Raw genomic sequence first — 19,027 nt, 5'->3', positions numbered from 1 at the left:
TTCTGGGGGTTGGGAGGAAGATTTGACATTCTTGGCGTTACTTACACCAGGAACAGGTGCTTAAGGAATCAGTCACTCTGTCTTAAGAAGTCGGTTCAACCTCCTCAATGACAAACCAAGAACAGGTGGAGACGCCCCCCTCCCCAGGCAACAATTACAAGGTCAAACATGTCACCTTGAGCCCATAATTGGTTCTGGGAATCGGGAAAGCGACAGTTTCATGTTTTGGCATGTTTATTTTGGGTGTGACCCGATGAGGGAGGTAGAAGTTTTAACACAGCACAGGCGGTAACGTTAACACAAAGCACGCCAAACATAGAAACTTGGAGCCAAACACGGGAGCTTTTTGCTGACTGTGTTCCGTGATACTACCGAGGTTCAGTCATAGGAGATTTTGGATCAAGGTCTTCTGACAATACTGTAAAGCCAAACATAGAAACTTGGAGCCAAACATAGAAACATTTTGCTGACGGTTGTCTGGGATGTTAGTGAGGTTCAGTCATAGGTGCTTTTGAAGCAAGGGAACTACAAATTCAGTTATTTTCGTAGAGACTAAATTTTGTGGTAGTAGGGGAACGGATGTTTTTGTGGATTTCAAATCGAAAGTTTATTGAAATTTCTTGCCCGGAGGCTAATTGCAAGTATATGTAACATGAAAAGGATGCATTTACAGTATTATAGAACATGCTATGGGACAGGGAATAATACTAGATTCTTCTGGGCTTGGAGTAGATTTGTAAGTTTTACAACTGTATATGTTGATATTGGGTTGCCAGCCTTTGAGTTATACCTCTGGACAGCAGGACCTACCAGTATATATAGCACATGTCAGTACCAGGGAAGGGGAATGTAGGTAGATTTGTGAAGTGTTACCGTCCATGTCCTGAGTAAATACATACTCCACAGGCTGAAACTGGGTTACACATGTTGTCCATTAGGTCAGCTTTGTGTGGTCCTAAGGTCCTACCTGCCTCCCCAGCTGTAGATCTTGAAATATTCAGGGCAGTTTTGTTTTCACAGTTTTTGCAGAGATATCTTCACCACAAATTCATGCCACCATAAATTTGCAGTAGGAAGGGAAAGGGGGTTTTCACCATGTTTCAAATTCGCCTGTTTTGAAACAGTTCTGTAGTACAGTTGTCAAACATCGCAAACACATATTTGTGGTGTTATGAATTCACTGTTAAGTTACTGCAAAAAAACGTGGAAATAAAATGTGTAACTTTCAAGATTTACCACATTTGTATAAGCTATGGTTTATTTATTTGTTTATTCTTCAAAACATCTGGGTAGCTCCAACAATGAGCTATTAATTGCCAAGGGGACCCTTTGCATTTCTACTTATTACAACCAGTGGAAGACATTCAAGGTTTTCAATGAGCATAACTAGATTCTAGATTACACTAAACTTTTGTTTCATCTGCTTCTTTTTCTCACCCAGGACTGGAACGATAAGGCCAAACAGATGTCTGAGACATCAACTCAAGACGCTGATCTCAAGAAAAGGAAGCGTGAGTCTGAAAGTGAAGAAACCTCCCAAGGAGACGAGGATAGTCTCAAGGGAGACAAAACACTTGAAGACGCCGGCGGCCAGGCTAAGAAGAAGAGGCCCCTCTCGACGTCTGTCAACAGCAAACTGTCGGCCTTCGCTTTCAACAAAGACTGACGTTTGGGCCATGTTGAGAGGATGTTTGTATTCCTGTGGGTTGGATGGATGGAGTGCAGACTTGGTCGGGAACGGAGGAGTAAAGAGAAACATCTCAGATGTTATTTCTCTCCTTCATCTCAACTTACTGAGAAACCAACTGGAAAGTATTTAACACTGGTCACTTTAGACTTGGCAAATCTTATGGAATTTAGATTTACATATCGCTATAACAGAAGCAGGTATGACAGAAATAAACATATAGTGATATAGAGACAAATTTGAATTGATCATTGTTTTGAAAAAAGCAAATATCCAGATATGTAATCTTTATTCCAAAAGTATTACTAAAGTACTTGGAAAGTTTTCACTACATTCCAAGTAAAAAGGGTGAAGAGAAAAGTAGCAATAATGTCACAACTTATACATATGTGTTCACTTCCGACTGTACTATAAAGTAACAAGTTTATTTACAGCTATTGATTGTGTTGAAGAACAAATAAAATTTCCTGTTGTTTTAACTCAGGTGTTAGATTCTGCTTATGATTATACCTGGTGTAGCGGGCCAAAATGTACCCTCAGCGAGCATGTGCCTCTGGCCAGAATTATGCCTTGCTACACCGGAATACAGAAAAAAGTACAAAAACGCAATATGAAAACGCCGGCCACAGAGGTTGCCCTTACACCAACTTTGACTAATATCTGTTTAAGAATGGTAAAGAAGGAAGAAATTAGTAGTCAAGATGCTGTTTAAACCTTCGATCCAGTAGCAAGAAAGTGACTCCCCAAAACGGATTTTAGACCATGAACTACTGGAACTGGACTACTGGAAACCTGGCCAGCGTCGGTAGCGGGTCACAATCAAGGTAGCTACGGACACAGGGCTTTGATGCTGATACTTGATTTAAGACGTTCCCCAGATCACGTTCACTGCGTTGCCAACCTGCACCTTAAGACGGCTTGAGGAACGCCTGTTAGTGTTTGAAGACAATTAGGTGTTTAGAGTCGGTACCTTTAAGACTTGGCCGCACTTCCCGTCTTACAAGTTTAACCTTTGGACCAATTTCCGCAGAGCTGTTCTTCATCTTTCTGACGAAGGTCAGACATCTAGGTACTTGGTATTTGTTTAATTACTTAATTCGGATATCCGTTAAGCCCGGGGCCATATCACACATTCGGGACCTTCCCATGACTTTGCTCCGGACCACTCCGCAACCAAGGTCGGTGCTAGGTTGGGAGTAGACTGGAATCTATCCTGTACTAGCTCAAGTTTCCTCCCCTACTTGCATCTGAGCAGAATATAGTTTCCCGACTTTGATTTTTTTTTTTTTTAATTTAAAGTCGGCTGTCGCAGATGACTTTTAAAGACGTGTAGGCAACTTCACCGACCAACTCCCAACCTCAGATGACCTTAATTGTTCACGGCCTACTTCTAACCATGGTCTGGAGAAGTTCGGGAGACCATGGTTGGCTATGTGGTGACGGGCTTAACTCCCAATCATGGTCTGGAGAAGTTCGGGAGGCCATGGTCGGCTATGTGTGACGGGCTTAACTCCCAATCATGGTCTGGAGAAGGTCGGGAGGCCATGGTCGGCTATGTGTGACGGGCTTAACTCCCAACCATGGTCTGGAGAAGGTCGGGAGGCCATGGTCGGCTATGTGTGACGGGCTTAACTCCCAACCATGGTCTGGAGAAGTGCGGGAGGCCATGGTCGGCTATGTGTGACGGGCTTAACTCCCAACCATGGTCTGGAGAAGGTCGGGAGGCCATGGTCGGCTATGTGTGACAGGGGCTTGACTCCCAACCATAGCCTGGAGAAGGTCGGGAGGCCATGGTCGGCTGTGTATGACAGCGCCTTAATAGTAAGTCCCAGCCATGGTCTGGAGAAGGTCGGAAAGCCATGGTCAGCTAGCTATGTTTGGCGGGGCTTAACTCCCAACCATGGTCTGGAGAAGGGCCCACCACACTTCTTCCACCACGCCTTCCAATACAGATAGGTTTATTCGGCCTTAAGTCTGAATTGCGAGTTTTTATTGATATTTTGCTCGCAAAACTATACACAATAAAATCTGGCTTAATCGTAAAATGTAGAGGACAACAGTTGTTATCATCACAATTGATCAAAATTAAATATACTGGGATAGTGTCTTTAAAAAATCACTGAAGCTCGCTATCTGTAAAAGTACAGATGCACGTCTGTTGGGCGATGCCCAAAAACCAAGTCCATTCCAAACTCCTGGTCTGCCCTTCGTAATAGACGGAAATGAACTAACAGGATTAATGCTGTAATCCACAGCACATTTTTCTGCATGTGGAGATACAATTTGTCAAAATAGGTCATGTACACATGCTTTCGACTACTGCCCAACCAAGGTCGGCGGGGCTGGCCATGGGCTGGAATCCATCCTCTTCTTGCTTCAGTTCTCTCCTTTAATCGCGTCCAAGCAGACTGAGATCCAGAAGCCGACGCTTCAACTAAAGACCAGTCGGTGTTCTCGCCGACCATGGCCATCTTCCAACCTCAGTAGTCTGGGTACCATCCTCCTTAGTAATCTTTCCGTGTTAGCAAGCGAAAATATTGAGCCAGCTGTTACTACGGAGGATGGTAACCAGGTTACAACCTTGAGCTCAGATGACCTTGCTCCCAACCATGGCCTAGAGAAGCTCGAGAGGCCACGGTCGGCTATGTGTAATATGCCTTACGCCAAAAGGCGGTTATGGCGGTTGGCAGATTCAAAAGTTTGTTTCGTCCAACTTGTCATCGCCTTGCCCTATCGTCTAATCTAAAATGAATTTTCTGAAGAAAAAAATCCTGCCCCGTGTGAGGATCGAACTCACGACCTTCAGATTATGAGACTGACGCGCTGCCTACTGCGCTAACGAGGCTGTGGGGAGGACAGGCAGCAATGCAATAAAGCCGGACACGACTGGACCACTAGAGCGAAACAACCGCAATATTTAATTGTCCGGCTTTATTGCGTTGCTGCCTGGTCACCGTCACAGCCTCGTTAGCGCAGTAGGCAGCGCGTTAGTCTCATAATCTGAAGGTCGTGAGTTCGATCCTCACACGGGGCAGCTTTTTTTTAAAAACAATCTAGATATTTTATTTCAGACGATAAGCGTTGTTCGATAAACTTTTGAACTTTACACGACTTTCTTCAAAACCGTCCTGATCAGCTGGGGGCCCGAATGTCCTGATACCAAATACGGTCAAGTCAGTTTGGCGATGGCCAAAACCAAACCGGTTCCAAACTCTTGGGCTGCCCTTCGTAATGGACTTAGCCTAGTTTGGCGGCCTCGCTCGGAAATGAGCTAACAGGATTGGAACCTGTAGTCCGCAGAATGTCGTCTGCATGTGGAGCTACAATTTGTCAAAAAAGGTCACGTGCTATCCTATAGTCAGACTGAGATCAGCAGCTGAGTATGAGTACTAAGCGATTGCGCGTTTCCGTTTCGCATCGGTCAGGGCTGGGGGCAAACGTACGTTTTTTAAAGTGTTAAAAGCAACATTTCAATTGCAACTGTGCGACAGAATCGTGAAAAATTGTGAAAGAAAATTAGTGAAGAAGAAAGTGCACCAGGTTGGATCGGAACCCGGGTCAAAAAGCCTAATTCTAAAATGCATCGTCTGATCTCTCTCTTTGGCACTTGTCAAGATTTCTCGATTGGTAAAAAAAAACATGGGAAAAAATCTGCCCCGTGTGAGGATCGAACTCACGACCTTCAGATTATGAGACTGACGCGCTGCCTACTGCGCTAACGAGGCTGTGGAAACTTTCGGGCAATAAAGCCGGACAAGATAGTGTCATCAGAGCAATTGCTGCTGTCCATCAGAACTGGCGGTTTACCAAATGAGTTCAAAATAGACACGTGACTACAGCTGGGCGCGCGTCCTTGCCATTGGTGTACACACACACATCATTACACCACTGATGATCAGGTGTTCTACAGGTGGTTGCTTTACACACCTGAACGATGATAACATCAATTGGCCCGTTTTGTCGCCAAGAACATATTTTCCGACGCGCCTTGTCGCCAGTCTCTCTACACCCAGACTCATCTACTCTCAGCAATCAAAACTTCATCACAGGAATCTCTCCATACCAAAACATCATAAAACCGCATTTGACATCCTAACGTTCATAGCATTGACATTGACGTGAATGGAAATGAAGTCTCGGCAGCTGACTGACGCCAGAGATCCACGAGGGGTCGGCAGGACGACAAATCAGTCGCCTCCTCATCCCCCCTCCGGTCCAACAAACACCATTATCCTTCCGCAGCAGCGAAAGCCGACCCCGAATTATGTCTGTAGGAATGGGGCGGTGGCGTGCAGTCAACACTTCGCCATGTCCATATCAATTCTGCGCGAATGTCGGTCTGCATCCATCCCAATTAAAAGTGACGCGCCCTGTCAGCTCTGCGCGGGTGTTAGTTTTCCGTTATTCTTCTACGGTTTCACGCATTCCGCTGCCGATTAATACTCAGCTCATCGCAAGCCTCGAAGAAGGCGTCACGTCGTCCGAACTGAGGATGGGTGCGTCTTGGAAGGAGTTATCCCTGTCCGCCGTCTTGGTGCTTCTGTGCGCGGGCGGGGTCGCGGGGAAGGAGCTGAAGTGCGTGTGCGAGGACGACCCGGGGGTTTACAGGTACAGCCTCACGAGGACGCACGGCTCCGGGAGGGTCAGCAGACCCAGCGGGCCGCAGGGCGTCACGGCCGACAACAAGCGGGGACGGGGTAGGACCAGCTTTCTTATCGCATCTATCTTACACAAATTTGTAGGGTGCTATCTCTCATGGTAAACATTATCATTGTATAGAGTAAGCAACGCTCGCCATGTATGTTGTTAGAAAACAACCCCCCCCCCTCCCACACACACTTCTGTAATGTAATGTACACACAGTATGTACACGCGCAGTTGCTGCTATATTTGTTTTCAATGACTGAACTGTGGCGACCTCGAATGTCACGGATACCGACACGAACAACATTCTGCCCGCTGCCATGGCATCGCATAACTAACATCGATGTCATCTGCCTGCCGCCATGGCAACGCGCAGCTGACATCAGTGTCATTCTGCCCGCTGCCATGGTAACGCACAGCTGACATTAGTGTCAATGACTCACCTCTCATGGATAAAGCCGTAACACTGAAATGCATCGGCAGACTAATATTTTCGACGTCATATTGTATTTTCACAGCTATTAGAACGAGCATACATGCAAGTGTATCAATAAACTGAACAAAGAAATGTATGTTTATAAACTTAAATATAAAGGTAGTACCAGAGCCTTGTGTATATATATGTCACAGTAGAGATGGCGATTCAGGACAATCGGCGATTGTCCTAGGACAGATCGCGGTCGCCGATTGTCCTAGGACAGACTGCGATCGCAATCTGTCCTAGGACAATCGCCGATTCTACTAGTAGAGATTGCGATCGCAATCTGTCCTAGGACATACAGCGATTCTGCTTGGACAAATTCTGATTAGATGGAAATGCTTTGGAAAATAGAATGAATCATTGCATTACATTTCAATTATGTTTAACATGCTACCTACAATTTCACAATTATTAACTATCTTAGGTGAATTAGTTCATATTTCATGATAGATAAATTTCATGTGAGTATGTTCTCTGATAAAGTATTTTCTGATAAATTTGAGTGACAAAATTTTCATAATGTGTGAAAGATATCAGACGGAAGAAGGTGATGTTTCAGTATGCAAATTTTGAGGTGTCAAGATAATACTCAGTTTCAAACCTATTGAATTCACAACCTTAGGAGAACAATAACAATTGTAAAGAGATAAAACAGGTGTCAAAATATCAATCTCAGTTTCAAGATACTACAGTTTCACACCTATATCATTTCACAGTCAGACATACTGAATGATTTCACAACTTTGGCAGAACAACAAAAATTAGAGGTCAAACATTTTTGCTGTATATTGCTGTTTCCTTTATCTTAGCATCAATTGAGTTTTGATCAGAGTTCGTAAATACTAAATAAAATCATGGTTTATAAAAAAAACATTGCTGTTTCCTTAATATCTTAACATTATCAAGTTTGGATCGCCGTTTGTCCTAGGACAGATTGCGATCGCGATCTCTACTAGTAGAATCGGCGATTTTCCTAGGACAGATTGCAATCGCAGTCTGTCCTAGGACAAACGGCGATCGTGATCTGTGCTAGGACAATCGCCGATTGTCCTGAATCGCCATCTCTACTGTGACATATATATGCTAGGTTTGCTTTCTCTTCTCCCCAGTGCTTGGCAAGCCTGACGACCCCGCTAACCTGGTGGAGCACGGCGCCCCCGGAGTCCGCGGGAAGAAGGTCCGCTCCTCCGCCCGACGAGCCGCCAAGAGGGCGCACAAGGTACGCACTGATTTCCGCCTGCACCCGGGAACCATTTTAATGATACTGTGTTCTATTCTATTTCAGACTTGTAGAAGGCTTTTTCTCGGAACATTCAAGAGAAATCATAAACTGATAGAGTGAAGACTTTTAACTTGGTCAAAAAAACGACAAGATTTTGAGCCATTTTTTGCGATGCAATTTGAAGTGGTCAGTCCATAACCAGACGTCATTAGAAAACAACATGACACATTGTGCTGTCTTGTCCTTGTCAGCAAGGCTAGCCCTTTGTAATAGCCCCAGGCTAGTTGGGCAGCCCTCGCCGTGCGTACGTACGTGTTGAACAGCCAAACCAATGAATGGAATTTTAAAAAGATTTACAAAACATTGGTGTCCTTGTTAAGTAGTGGCGTCAGAATAAGTTCTTTTTACTTGAGTGCATCACAACTTTTTCTGTACTTATGTTCATGATTCAAAATTGGTGTCTTTCCCTGGCAAGCTCGGAGCGGTGGGTCAGATCGTATTCATGTTTATAATTATGTTAAGTAGTGGCGTCAGAATAAGTTCTTTTTACTTGAGTGCGTCACAACTTTTTCTCTTGTACTTATCTTCATGATTTAAAAGTACTAGTGGTGTCTTTCCCCCGCAAGCTCGGAGTGGTGGGTCAGATCGTCGGCTCCCGGAACAACGGGCTGCCGGCCTTCACAGCGGTGCGCTCGCACGACCTGGCCGCCATGGACGGCAACATCGTCATCACGTTCGACCAGACGCAGGCCAACGTCGCCGACGACTTCGACGCGGCGTCGGGCGTGTTCATCTGCCAGGTGCGTAGTTCAGGGGTTAGAGGTCGGGAGTTGGAATCTCAGCTCACCCGACATGCACGCTACTGGAAAGGGTTGCAATACTGATAGCCCTGTCAGTGTCACACAGTCGATGAGCTTCGGCCAGTTTGTTGATCGCCTTAACTTAAGGTCGCCTAATTTCAAATCGCCATAGAGTCGATGGTAATTTTCGCCTGAAAATCTACCCCATCACATTGAACACGACTCGGGGACCTACCTGCCGACGTCGACCTATCCCTGAAAATCACGCGATGGTCGAGAGAACACAGGGCTTATCACTGCCGAAAATGTAATTTAGAGCTCGCAGACTCTTTTGCCAATCGATTTTCTTGCTGTATGACAAGGGCACTAGGATGGACGTTAGGCCAAAATCCAGTATTCATTTCTTCTTGTCTATGCGGCTCCGTTGTCAAAAAGCAGGAGGATTTGCTTGGTACCTGTTTTAACTATTCTTTCCTGTCACGACCAGTATCAGCTCTTCAGAGAGCTATTCCATCAACTGGTTCAGGATCACTTTCAGATTGACGTTTCCCTCTCCCTCCCCCCCCCCCCCCGTGTGCCCAGGTGAGCGGCGTGTACTACTTCTCGTTCGGCATGCGGAAGGCGGAGGGCACGGACAGCGCGGTGATGCTGATGCGGAACGGCCAGGCCGTGGCGGTGGCGCACAGCACGGGTCGGGCGGGGACGGAGATGCTCGCACAGGTCAGGAAATTTTCACCTTTTTTTATTCCCTATTTGACAGACAAGGGAAATGTTGCACTCAACTCAAGCTTTTGTAACTTATCTTAACAGTGTCACATACCGAGAAAGCAAGATTTTAGAATAAAGGTCATCCCATAGCCTTTTCTGAGGCCGTATGGGCATTGGATTGCTTTCCTTCCACCGCCTTTTACCTCTGTCGACATAGACTCCGATCGGAATCTCAACCGTCGGCAATTCTGCCAGATCGCAATCCTTACCCTGACATATATGTGCTATGTTCATAGATAACCATGTATTTAACATTATCCTTGATCCCTAACCTGTAACCAATACACATTTGGTGCTATGAAGCTACTTCAGAAGGGAGTAGGTTAAAGTTAGTTGCTCTTTTCCCAGGGTGCGGTTATCGTCCTGCAGGCCAAGGACAGGGTTCACACGGAGCTGCGGGTGGGCAGCGTCTTGGACGGCAGCAAGAACGAGCCCGCCATCGTCTTCTCCGGGTTCCTCATCCAGAGGAAGTAGCCCAAGAAAGACGCCGTCTTGGAGAAAACTTTCTTCTGTACCAAAGTCTCCTTTGGTTTTGCAAATGGCGCTCTTCACAATTTATACTTGAACTGTAATCGCCTTTAAAAACGAACCCGCCATCGCTCTTTCCGGGTCCTCCTCCAGATGGAATAGCTCAAGAAAGAGCGTCTCGCTATTTCTCGGTATTTCTTTGCAAACTTCTCTTAGCTTTCTCCTTTGTTCTAGCAAGGGATGCTCCTGACATCGTATACAGATCTATACACGAACTGACATCGTCTCAGTAAAATTGAACTCACCACCTTGTTCTTGGGAATCCTTATCCAGAGGAAGCAGCTAGAACGATGGCGTGTCGGCTTTAGAACACTCTTTTCTCTGAGAAATTATATCATCTTTCTTACGTTTTCGCGAAGGATGTTAACGTTGTTGATAATGTGTAACTACAATCGTCATATTATCGTGTGTATGTTGATGAAGGTTAGACCGGGTGTATTCTTTCTGTTGTTGTTGCACAACAAATTATGCCTTTAAAAGCTAACTTATTAAAGACCCATACTGTGTACGGGACGCTTATCGTATACGCACATGATCGAATGAAAGCTTAAGAGACGACTTAGTTACTATATGATGACTCAGATACTGTATAATGTCATTGATTGGTGTCAAACGTTCTGAACGTTGAGTAACATATAATTGTAATACATGTAATAAACGTAATACATGTTTTTCAGACAGTCCAATGACCAGAATATTCTTCTTGTCTAGTCGTTTGTTTTTAGTAGTTCTTAGTCAAACGTAGTTTTTTTATCATCATCGTCTATTCGTGACGGCCTCACTGGTGCTCATGGCCTCTCTCCTCACTCGGTAAAGACGTTGTCACATTCGTTGTAGGCCGTCAATTTCAATGCAGCATGCAGGTCCTACAAACGAGGGCCGCCGGAGAAGAGCGAGGTCATAGATCAGTAAAACGACTGGAAACGAGGCTACAGCAAACGCTGCCTTCCGGCGCGTGAATACGGTTACTATTTCGCCTTCCATGTTTCTGACCTTGGGATCTCCGTCAATGTCAATACCGAGGACGTGTCGTCACATACCAGAGTAACCTAATGACGTCAGGCTAAACGTTACGCAAAGTTACTTTTAACTGCGATGCGTTTGTATTCACTCTCTTCAGAATGATATGAGAGTCTGCTTTATTTCATTTGACCGGCTTGTGACATGAAATATGTCGGAATTTAAAGCGTTATGAAGAGAATGATATACTCTCGTTATATATAACGTAATCGTGGCCACTACTAACCTCCACAGGAACCTCTGCTTGGAGAATAGAAAGATAAACCTTCCGGTATTGTCTGGTGACACCGGCGTGGCACCTGCGCGGTGCGACGCGTTTTCTTCACCGGGCACCGCCACAAGTCTCCCGCCCTGCGTCTCAGAAACGACACGGAAGTTCAAGACATGATGCAAGATTTAAAGCTCAGCTGTTAAAGAACTTCTGTCCGCACATTGTTCCGTAAACACACATGCATTAGAGTTACGTGTCAGTGACCTCCCATTGCAAATGTTCAAATTGACCTTATTCGGATAGGGCGGCTGTTGGAATGACGTCACGGTAAATTGTTCTACAAAACTGCTGTAACTTTTACGTAATTTTAAAAATACCTCAGCAGACTAGCTCAGAAAAATACCGGTTCTCCCGTGTACCGTGACACTGACCCAGACGGTGACGTCACGCGGCCCCGAGGACGTGTTTACGTGTAAACACACACCATGACGCCATTTGAGTAAGGAGATTAATAGTCATGACCTTCCTTCCAAGGTCACAACGACACGTCATCACATATGTCAAGTTCAAATTCCCGCCCATCACAAGGGCATGGTGTGGTGTGCAGAAACCCTCCCCAATGCAACTGTAACAGTGGGGTTCAAACGCCTCCAACTGACCAGTCTAACTGGTCTAGACCTTTTAGCCTAGTGGTTAAGGCGTGCGGCCTGTGGGGCCCGGGTTCGATCTCCGGGAGCCAGGGGTCTATTTCTACTCGCCCCTAGTGTTTCACAACCATCGCATACACTCCACACGACTCCGTAACTTTCGTGAGTCGACCGAGACAGAAATACTGTTTGTCTCAATCAGACTCATTTCATGATTCCCAAAATAACTGGCCACTTGGGGTGAAGAATTTGCTGGAGGGGTTAGCCAGCAACATACGAGAAGGTCCAACTGTGACCAATTGGCACAAAAAACTCCTCTTACAAATTCATCGCCGCATGTATCCAATGTCCTTTAATTTCCAGTCACTATTAATAGGAAGTCAGCTGGGGACAAGAAGCCGTTTTGTGTGTTACTGTCAGGCGAACCGTTTTGGTGTTACTGTCAGGCGAACCAAGCCCGTCCTCTTGGAACATTAGACCCGGAAAGGGGAGAATTCGAAAGTGTACCTAAAAATACTCTCAACTCATGAAGGGCACACTTGTAATTCTACTCTCTTATAGTTTTGTAAACATTCACTTATCATTTTCTCTCCTCACCTATTTATCTGTTGTGTGTTCTTTTTCTCTCGTTTCTTTATCTTCTTTCTTGCTTTCTTTCTGTCTTTCTTCATTCTCCCTTCCTTCGCTGCTTTATCAATGCCTTTTCATTCCCCCTCCTGATCTTAGTCTCTACCAGACTCCGTATGTTGTTGGAAAAATACCGGAAATTGTCCAACTGAATGATGCGAGGAGTTAGCCGGTCCTGCCTGCCTGTCTACCTGCCTACGTGCTCAGGGCAGAAACTGGCCCCTTGCTTTCCAGGAGGATCTTCCCAGCAGTCCTGTCCCTTGCCCTAGCCTCTGCTTCCCGACTGTTTAAGCCCTTGTCCTTCACAATTTGGTCTTTCCATCTCTTCGGTGGTCTTCCCCGGGGTCTGGGGGTAGCGAACTCCTGGCTGTAGGCTTTATACACTAGTGTTTGTGGGGGTCGTCTTATGACGTGTCCAAACCACCTCAGCCTTTTCGTCTGTACCATTTCCACGATGGTTTAACCGGTCATAGAAGCACAATTTACAACCCACGGATGGAATTCTATGCTCAGCCTACTCCTCTGACAAATTATTAAGTCTATATCTGTTATTTTTCTTCGGCAACCCATGGATTTTGTTCAAGGCTGATGAAATCATCTACCACGGAAGAAACCGTTTGCTCGCTACAGATGTCTAAGACGTTTGTCGTCGCTGCATTTGTCTCCTGAACTTGACCTCTCGCGTGTGCACCGTGACCTGTCGCGCGTGCGCCTTGACCTCTCGCGTGTGCTGCACAAGCGTCTCCATCAGAAATAGGCAGATCTGTTACTAATTCGTCGCCATGGCAACGTGTTAAACTTTCAATTTTGTTTACAAACTTGGACATGACACCCTATTCACTCGATTCATTCCGATGTATACGTATGCATTCGGGTAGTAACGTAGCTTGAATGAGCGACATTCGTACGTGAAGTTGTGAATGTTTGACTAAAGGGTGACATGAGGGTCAAGTGAGGTCAGGTTCGAGTGTGCCTCACGTGTGTCTCGTTAACGGTGCACTTGAACTCCAAGGCCCCTGTCATCGGCACCGGCTTAAGCCGCACCGACACGTGTCAACATGTTATAAATCTTCTTATCGTCTGTGGTGTTTACTCTTGTATTATAGCAAGCTAGACATATGGCACACGAGCGTAAGGTACACGATATGGCACATGCGGTTTTATGATGTTACATGAGAGTTGTGAGTACTTGTAATTATGAGATGTTGTTGTATGCTATGTTATTCTGTCCATGATTTTCTGTGTGAATTTGATACTCCCGGAAGAGTAGCTAAAGGAGTATATCAACCAATAAAAAAAACTACCAACTTCATTAAGTAAAGATCCTTTAAAATCGTCACAATTGAAGGCATGTTTTTGTATTTTTAACAAAATTATTCGTTCCGAACCATGGCATACTGCAGGGGACATTTTCAGTAGTTCTAAAGCCAAACGTTCCCACAAATAAAGACGTGCGTCTCATTAACGCTGCACTTGAACTCTAAGACCCTAGACATCGGTATCAGCTTAAACCGCACAGACACGTGTGGAGATGTTATCCTCCTATCGTCTGTGGTGCTTACCTATTAGCTGTTAGCCTTAGGTATTAGCTAGCGATTCAGACTTGCCAAAATCCCAGTAGTAACGCAGTAGTGGTGCCAAAATGTCAACTTCAGCGAGTGTTTTTAACAGATATGGTCTATTCATTCTCGCCCATGGTACATTACAAGGGTAGCCTGAGTACCAGCCTTCTGGGCTTTCGTCCACTCCCCACGATCCGGCAGCGATCCGGACGTAAACTAAAAAGGTTGGTACTCAGGCTATTGCAAGGGGTCAGTTTCAGGAGTTGCAACGCCAAAAGTTGCCACAATGATCGATGTACGTCCCAGTCTATCAGCAGCTGAGCTGTCGTCACCCGCTGAGCCGGCCTTGAGTTGATTAACAGCTCCGTCCCACCTCCATCAACCCATCTCTGGCTGACTGGACCTTCTCTGGCTAGCATATGCGATTTTCGCGCCCGGTGTGGATCTGCTTGGAAATTATGCAGAGTCCACACTCGCCACCAGCGCCGCCAAACAAACTATGAAACGACCTTGAACTTGGATTTTTTGTATTCATACAATAAAACCAGTTGAGTTGTAGAAGTGTGCCAAAGTCTGTTCCAGACATCCGAACGGTTGTTGAGATATCGACAGATTTGCACTTGAGGACCTTGCATGGCGGTAGGCCCAGGACAAGGCCCATATGAAGGGCCATTTAGTGGTCTCAATATTTGGAAACATTCACTACTGTAAACTTGACAACAGTTTCATCGGGAAATTAAAATCACCGCGACCATTTTTGTCCAAAACTGTAGCAGTATGTGACTATAGCGCTGCCGCGATCTTAAAACCACCGCCAAAACTCAATTCTTCCCTTAGTGCAAAATTAATACCACGCGAACTTAAATGCATTTACAGTATTCCGGTGGTCTTTTTGTTCTTAATAATGGGGATCATCAGTGGGGTTGCCCTGGACAGTATACATATGCTGGGAAAGGTCCAGTGCTCCGTGAACCAGGACTTTAGAAACGTTACGATTTTTGTCTTTCTACATCTGCTCGGAAATTAGCTATCAAGGCTTAGATTGTCACCTCAAGCTCAATAAATGGAACTCTCTGGAGCTCACAGCTGCCATTTTTGTTTTTGTTGTGTGCTGGCCCTGAGCGTTAGATCTTTGCGTGTGGACGTTTCTTCTACACTGGATTATTCTACTAACGTTACCAGGACCTAAACAAGACGCAAGTTTACTATTTTGGGGATTAAATACTACCACAATGGTGTTCTTAAAAATACGGGGCTTTAGAGAGTACCTTATTTGGCACTTCCTATTTTGATCAAAAGCGATATTGGCACTGTTCGGAGTTTAAGTTTTCGGTGTGTTTGTATGTTTGTGGTGGTGTGTGTCCGTCGGCAATAGAGTACAGCAAAGTGTCATGAAGTAACGAAATCAGCGAAGGAAAGAAGATACGAATGACTTCATCCATGGATGAGTTTAATTGTTCCGCATTGCGAACTCGACACCCAGTCTGTTAGCATTGACAGTAAATTAACAATGTTGTTACTTTGGATACTTTAATTTGTTAACACGGAGAATTGAGTTGACATCATAATCTCACAATGTGTGTCAGTACAGACACGTTAGGATATGCATTATGTGCAGTTGTGTCCAACTGAAGTCAAATCCAACGACTCCACATTAACAATGTTGCACTAAAGATGAAGATAAGACACTTGGCAAGAAGACACGGTATATTACCGTAATTTGAAGGTACGGGGCCAAAGCGATGCAGAAAGAATTATGTCCACATGAGGCTGGGTTGTTTTACAGTAACAGTAGGTTTGTTTATTACATGTCTGCTAGACGAGGCTGGGGTGCTCAACTAGCAATGGCCACGGTGGTGTGGACTGGCTATATGGTACCGCAACACACGGCGCGGGGCAACACAACGCCACGGTCTCGTCATAGCAGAGGCCAAAGCTGCTATAGAAGGCACAGTCGAAGTCACCACAGCTGGGATTTTCCGCAGTGGGAGATACAGCGGGAGTGCCACTACCAGCTGTATTGATAAAAACAACAAGAGATATTAGACCTCAATAAATTATTAACAGCTTTTGTAGATTTAATGCATGGCCATGTTCACCCTCAGGGACTTCACACATATCACGAATATGAATTTGTTTGGATATTGTCCCACACTATTTGGACTTATTTGTCCCTGTCTGGGCGTGACTGTTCGTGGAAGCAGCCGAGCGAGTGCATGATCTCGTGGATCACTACGCCTTTGTACCAACAGCCTGCAGCGAGGGAGATCCAATAGCACACCCAGTGTAACCAACACCTGTGACCACTCGGAATATCAACGGATTTCGTAGACAGTTTGAATTCAATCTCCACAACCCTTAAAACTCCTACAGGATAAAATATAATTTCTGACCTGTAGGAGCTGCTTGAGCGGACATGATCACCATGGCGACCACTCCCCAGGCACACAGCGCTGCGGGGTTCATGCTTCTCTCCGTCTGGGAAAAGGAGACACGTACACGAGTCAGCGTTCGTCTTGTGGCGCATAGCAAACATTGGAGACGTAACGTTGGCGAGTCATGATCAAATAATGCCCTTACTAGATAAAGTCTTCACGGAGATATAATCGACCGCAATTGAGTTTCTGAACGTTCTATGCTCAGTTTAGATAGAATACAAATCCATCCACAACTGCTCAATATATACTGGCCACAAACATATCATATGACATACACAAGCATACACCCACCCACCCAGCACTGAAAACAGTCCTTGGCGAAGGTGATTCTGGAACTTTTACGTAGCGAGTCAAACCATCTGCATGTTCACAGCGACAGAAGGCAGCTTCCCCAGAGACCTAGAATCTGTACAGTGAATATATTCTCACCTGTGAGCCAAAATTGACGGTGATGTCAGGAATATTTCAGTGCCAGTCCGCCACGTAATCACGTCTGCATGAACTTGATGTCTAACCGGTTTGTTCATTGGTACATAAGTCCGTGCTTATTGTGAGGTAAACTTGGGGTCGTGTGACGCAACGGCAAAGTGCTCGGCTCAGACCCGGGTACCCAAGTGGTCCCTAACTCGACTCCTACCATGGTCCATGTCACCGATCTTGTGCCCCCGGGAAAGGCACTTTGCACGACCTTCCTTAGTTCACTCTGGTGGAAATGAGTACCTGGACTAGGTTCGGGCCGTCCCTCGGATAGGACGTTAAATCATCCGCACCATCTGTCACTGGAATGTACTGCCCGAAGACATTGTCCAGTTCCCGTCCCTGGCCACCTTTGCCTCGAGGGTGGCCAGTCCCGCTTAGACGCTGAGCCTTTGACTCGATTCATGTCAGTGATGGCCGATTTTTCGGCCGCTGGACATTACCGGAAGAAGAGAATTGAAGGCCCCATGTTCGGGGAGAGCCACACAAAGAACCCACCACACCTTTCGAAAAAGAGTAGGGGCATGCCCCGGTTTGTGATGGTCAAAAACCTTACGGTTCGTATATAGGCTAGAAATATCTTTAGCAGGTTGAAGTTGGTAGCATAAAAATGACAGAAGATGAAAAAAGAAGAACTACCAAAGTGTACAAGTTCACTATTCTGGTGTACTTCAGTGCGGGCGCCGATAAATACTTGATTCTGCGACCTTAATTATTTTTTTCTTACTTATTAGAATCACAATACAAATTGACACTAATCCTCGACAACGAGGAATGAACCATCAGCAGCAGCGTACAAAGACATGGACACAGTGGCGCTGCAATCAAGAGCGATAGAAAAGCTACATAAGATTAGACAAAGACTATACAAACACTTCAGCAAACATCTTATGAAAACGTAACATAAATCAAAGATGACTTGACTTAAATCACATCAAACCAAAGCGACTATACAAAGTAGTTATAATAGAAATACAAAAATTGAGATCTTTCTGTGTCATTATGTCCGCCAAGAGAGTATATCCATGGGCTAAGAGAGTACCAATGGGCCAAAAAAGTAGCTATGGGCCAAAAGAGTATCCATGGGCCAAGACAGTATCCATGGGCCAAGACAGTATATCCATGGGCCAAGAGAGTGTCCATGGGCCAAGACAGTATCCTTGGGTTAGGACAGTATCCATGGACCAAGACAGTATATCCATGGGCCAAGAGAGTATTCATGGGCCAAGACAGTATCCATGGGCCAAGAGAGTATCCATGGGCCAAGAGAGTATATCCATGGGCCAAGAGAGTATCCATGGGCCAAGACAGTATCCATGGGTTAGGACAGTATCCATGGGCCAAGACAGTATATCCATGGGCCAAGAGAGTGTCCATGGGCCAAGAAAGTATCCTTGGGTTAGGACAGTATCCATGGGCCAAGACAGTATATCCATGGGCCAAGAGAGTATCCATGGGCCAAGACAGTATCCATGGGTTAGGACAGTATCCATGGGCCAAGAGAGTATATCCATGGGCCAAGAGAGTATCCATGGGCCAAGACAGTATCCATGGGTTAGGACAGTATCCATGGGCCAAGACAGTATATCCATGGGCCAAGAGAGTATCCATGGGCCAAGACAGTATCCATGGGCCAAGAGAGTATCCATGGGCCAAGACAGTATCCATGGGCCAAGACAGTATCCATGGGTTAGGACAGTATCCATGGGCCAAGACAGTATATCCATGGGCCAAGAGAGTATCCATGGGCCAAGACAGTATCCATGGGCCAGGAGAGTATCCATGGGCCAAGACAGTATCCATGGGCCAAGAGAGTATCCATGGGCCAAGACAGTATCCATGGGCCAAGACAGTATCCATGGGTTAGGACAGTATCCATGGGCCAAGACAGTATATCCATGGGCCAAAAGAGTAT

General features: G+C 45.6%; 2 protein-coding genes, 1 long non-coding RNA gene and 3 other non-coding genes across 6 annotated transcripts in view; 3 read left to right on the top strand and 3 right to left on the bottom strand.

The window, feature by feature from the left end:
• The window catches only part of LOC136432080 (WD repeat and HMG-box DNA-binding protein 1-like), a 28,401-nt gene extending 26,235 nt beyond the window's left edge, over positions 1-2,166 (top strand). The window contains exon 27 of the mRNA XM_066423099.1: positions 1,442-2,166. Coding sequence (XP_066279196.1) covers positions 1,442-1,666 — 225 coding nt within the window. The 3' untranslated portion in view covers positions 1,667-2,166. The remainder of the gene's footprint in view (positions 1-1,441) is intronic.
• A 2,293-nt stretch (positions 2,167-4,459) lies between these two features.
• Trnam-cau (transfer RNA methionine (anticodon CAU)) lies at positions 4,460-4,532 on the bottom strand. The gene has a single exon. It is a non-coding gene; the product is annotated as a tRNA-Met (tRNA).
• Positions 4,533-4,648: 116 nt separating this feature from the next.
• Positions 4,649-4,721, top strand: Trnam-cau (transfer RNA methionine (anticodon CAU)). Its single transcript has one exon. It is a non-coding gene; the product is annotated as a tRNA-Met (tRNA).
• A 618-nt stretch (positions 4,722-5,339) lies between these two features.
• On the bottom strand, positions 5,340-5,412 carry Trnam-cau (transfer RNA methionine (anticodon CAU)). The gene has a single exon. It is a non-coding gene; the product is annotated as a tRNA-Met (tRNA).
• A 702-nt stretch (positions 5,413-6,114) lies between these two features.
• LOC136434053 (cerebellin-3-like) lies at positions 6,115-10,806 on the top strand. The gene is made up of 5 exons (XM_066426730.1): positions 6,115-6,384; positions 7,922-8,031; positions 8,661-8,834; positions 9,417-9,554; positions 9,951-10,806. The coding sequence occupies exons 1-5, from the start codon at positions 6,180-6,182 to the stop codon at positions 10,074-10,076; spliced, it is 753 nt and encodes a 250-aa protein (XP_066282827.1). The 5' UTR covers positions 6,115-6,179; the 3' UTR covers positions 10,077-10,806.
• A 5,289-nt stretch (positions 10,807-16,095) lies between these two features.
• LOC136432137 (uncharacterized) lies at positions 16,096-17,706 on the bottom strand. Its single transcript, XR_010755459.1, has 3 exons — positions 17,065-17,706; positions 16,591-16,675; positions 16,096-16,212 (listed from the first exon to the last, which is right to left on the bottom strand). It is a non-coding gene; the product is annotated as an uncharacterized lncRNA (long non-coding RNA).
• Positions 17,707-19,027: the final 1,321 nt, after the last annotated feature.

The sequence above is a fragment of the Branchiostoma lanceolatum genome, chromosome 4 (genome assembly GCF_035083965.1).
Source record: "Branchiostoma lanceolatum isolate klBraLanc5 chromosome 4, klBraLanc5.hap2, whole genome shotgun sequence".
Classification (NCBI taxonomy): Eukaryota; Metazoa; Chordata; class Leptocardii; order Amphioxiformes; family Branchiostomatidae; genus Branchiostoma; species Branchiostoma lanceolatum.
Note: the sequence above shows the minus strand (reverse complement) of the source record. Positions and strands in the feature narration are given on the sequence as shown.

What these genes read in the sequence shown, in the direction of transcription:
- LOC136434053 (XM_066426730.1), top strand. Translation starts at nt 6,180, where the DNA reads ATGGGTGCGTCTTGGAAGGAGTTATCCCTGTCCGCCGTCTTGGTGCTT. An exon ending in CGACAACAAGCGGGGACGGG is followed by an intron (nt 6,385 to 7,921) that starts GTAGGACCAGCT and finishes TCTTCTCCCCAG; the next exon opens with TGCTTGGCAAGCCTGACGAC. An exon ending in CCGCCAAGAGGGCGCACAAG is followed by an intron (nt 8,032 to 8,660) that starts GTACGCACTGAT and finishes TTCCCCCGCAAG; the next exon opens with CTCGGAGTGGTGGGTCAGAT.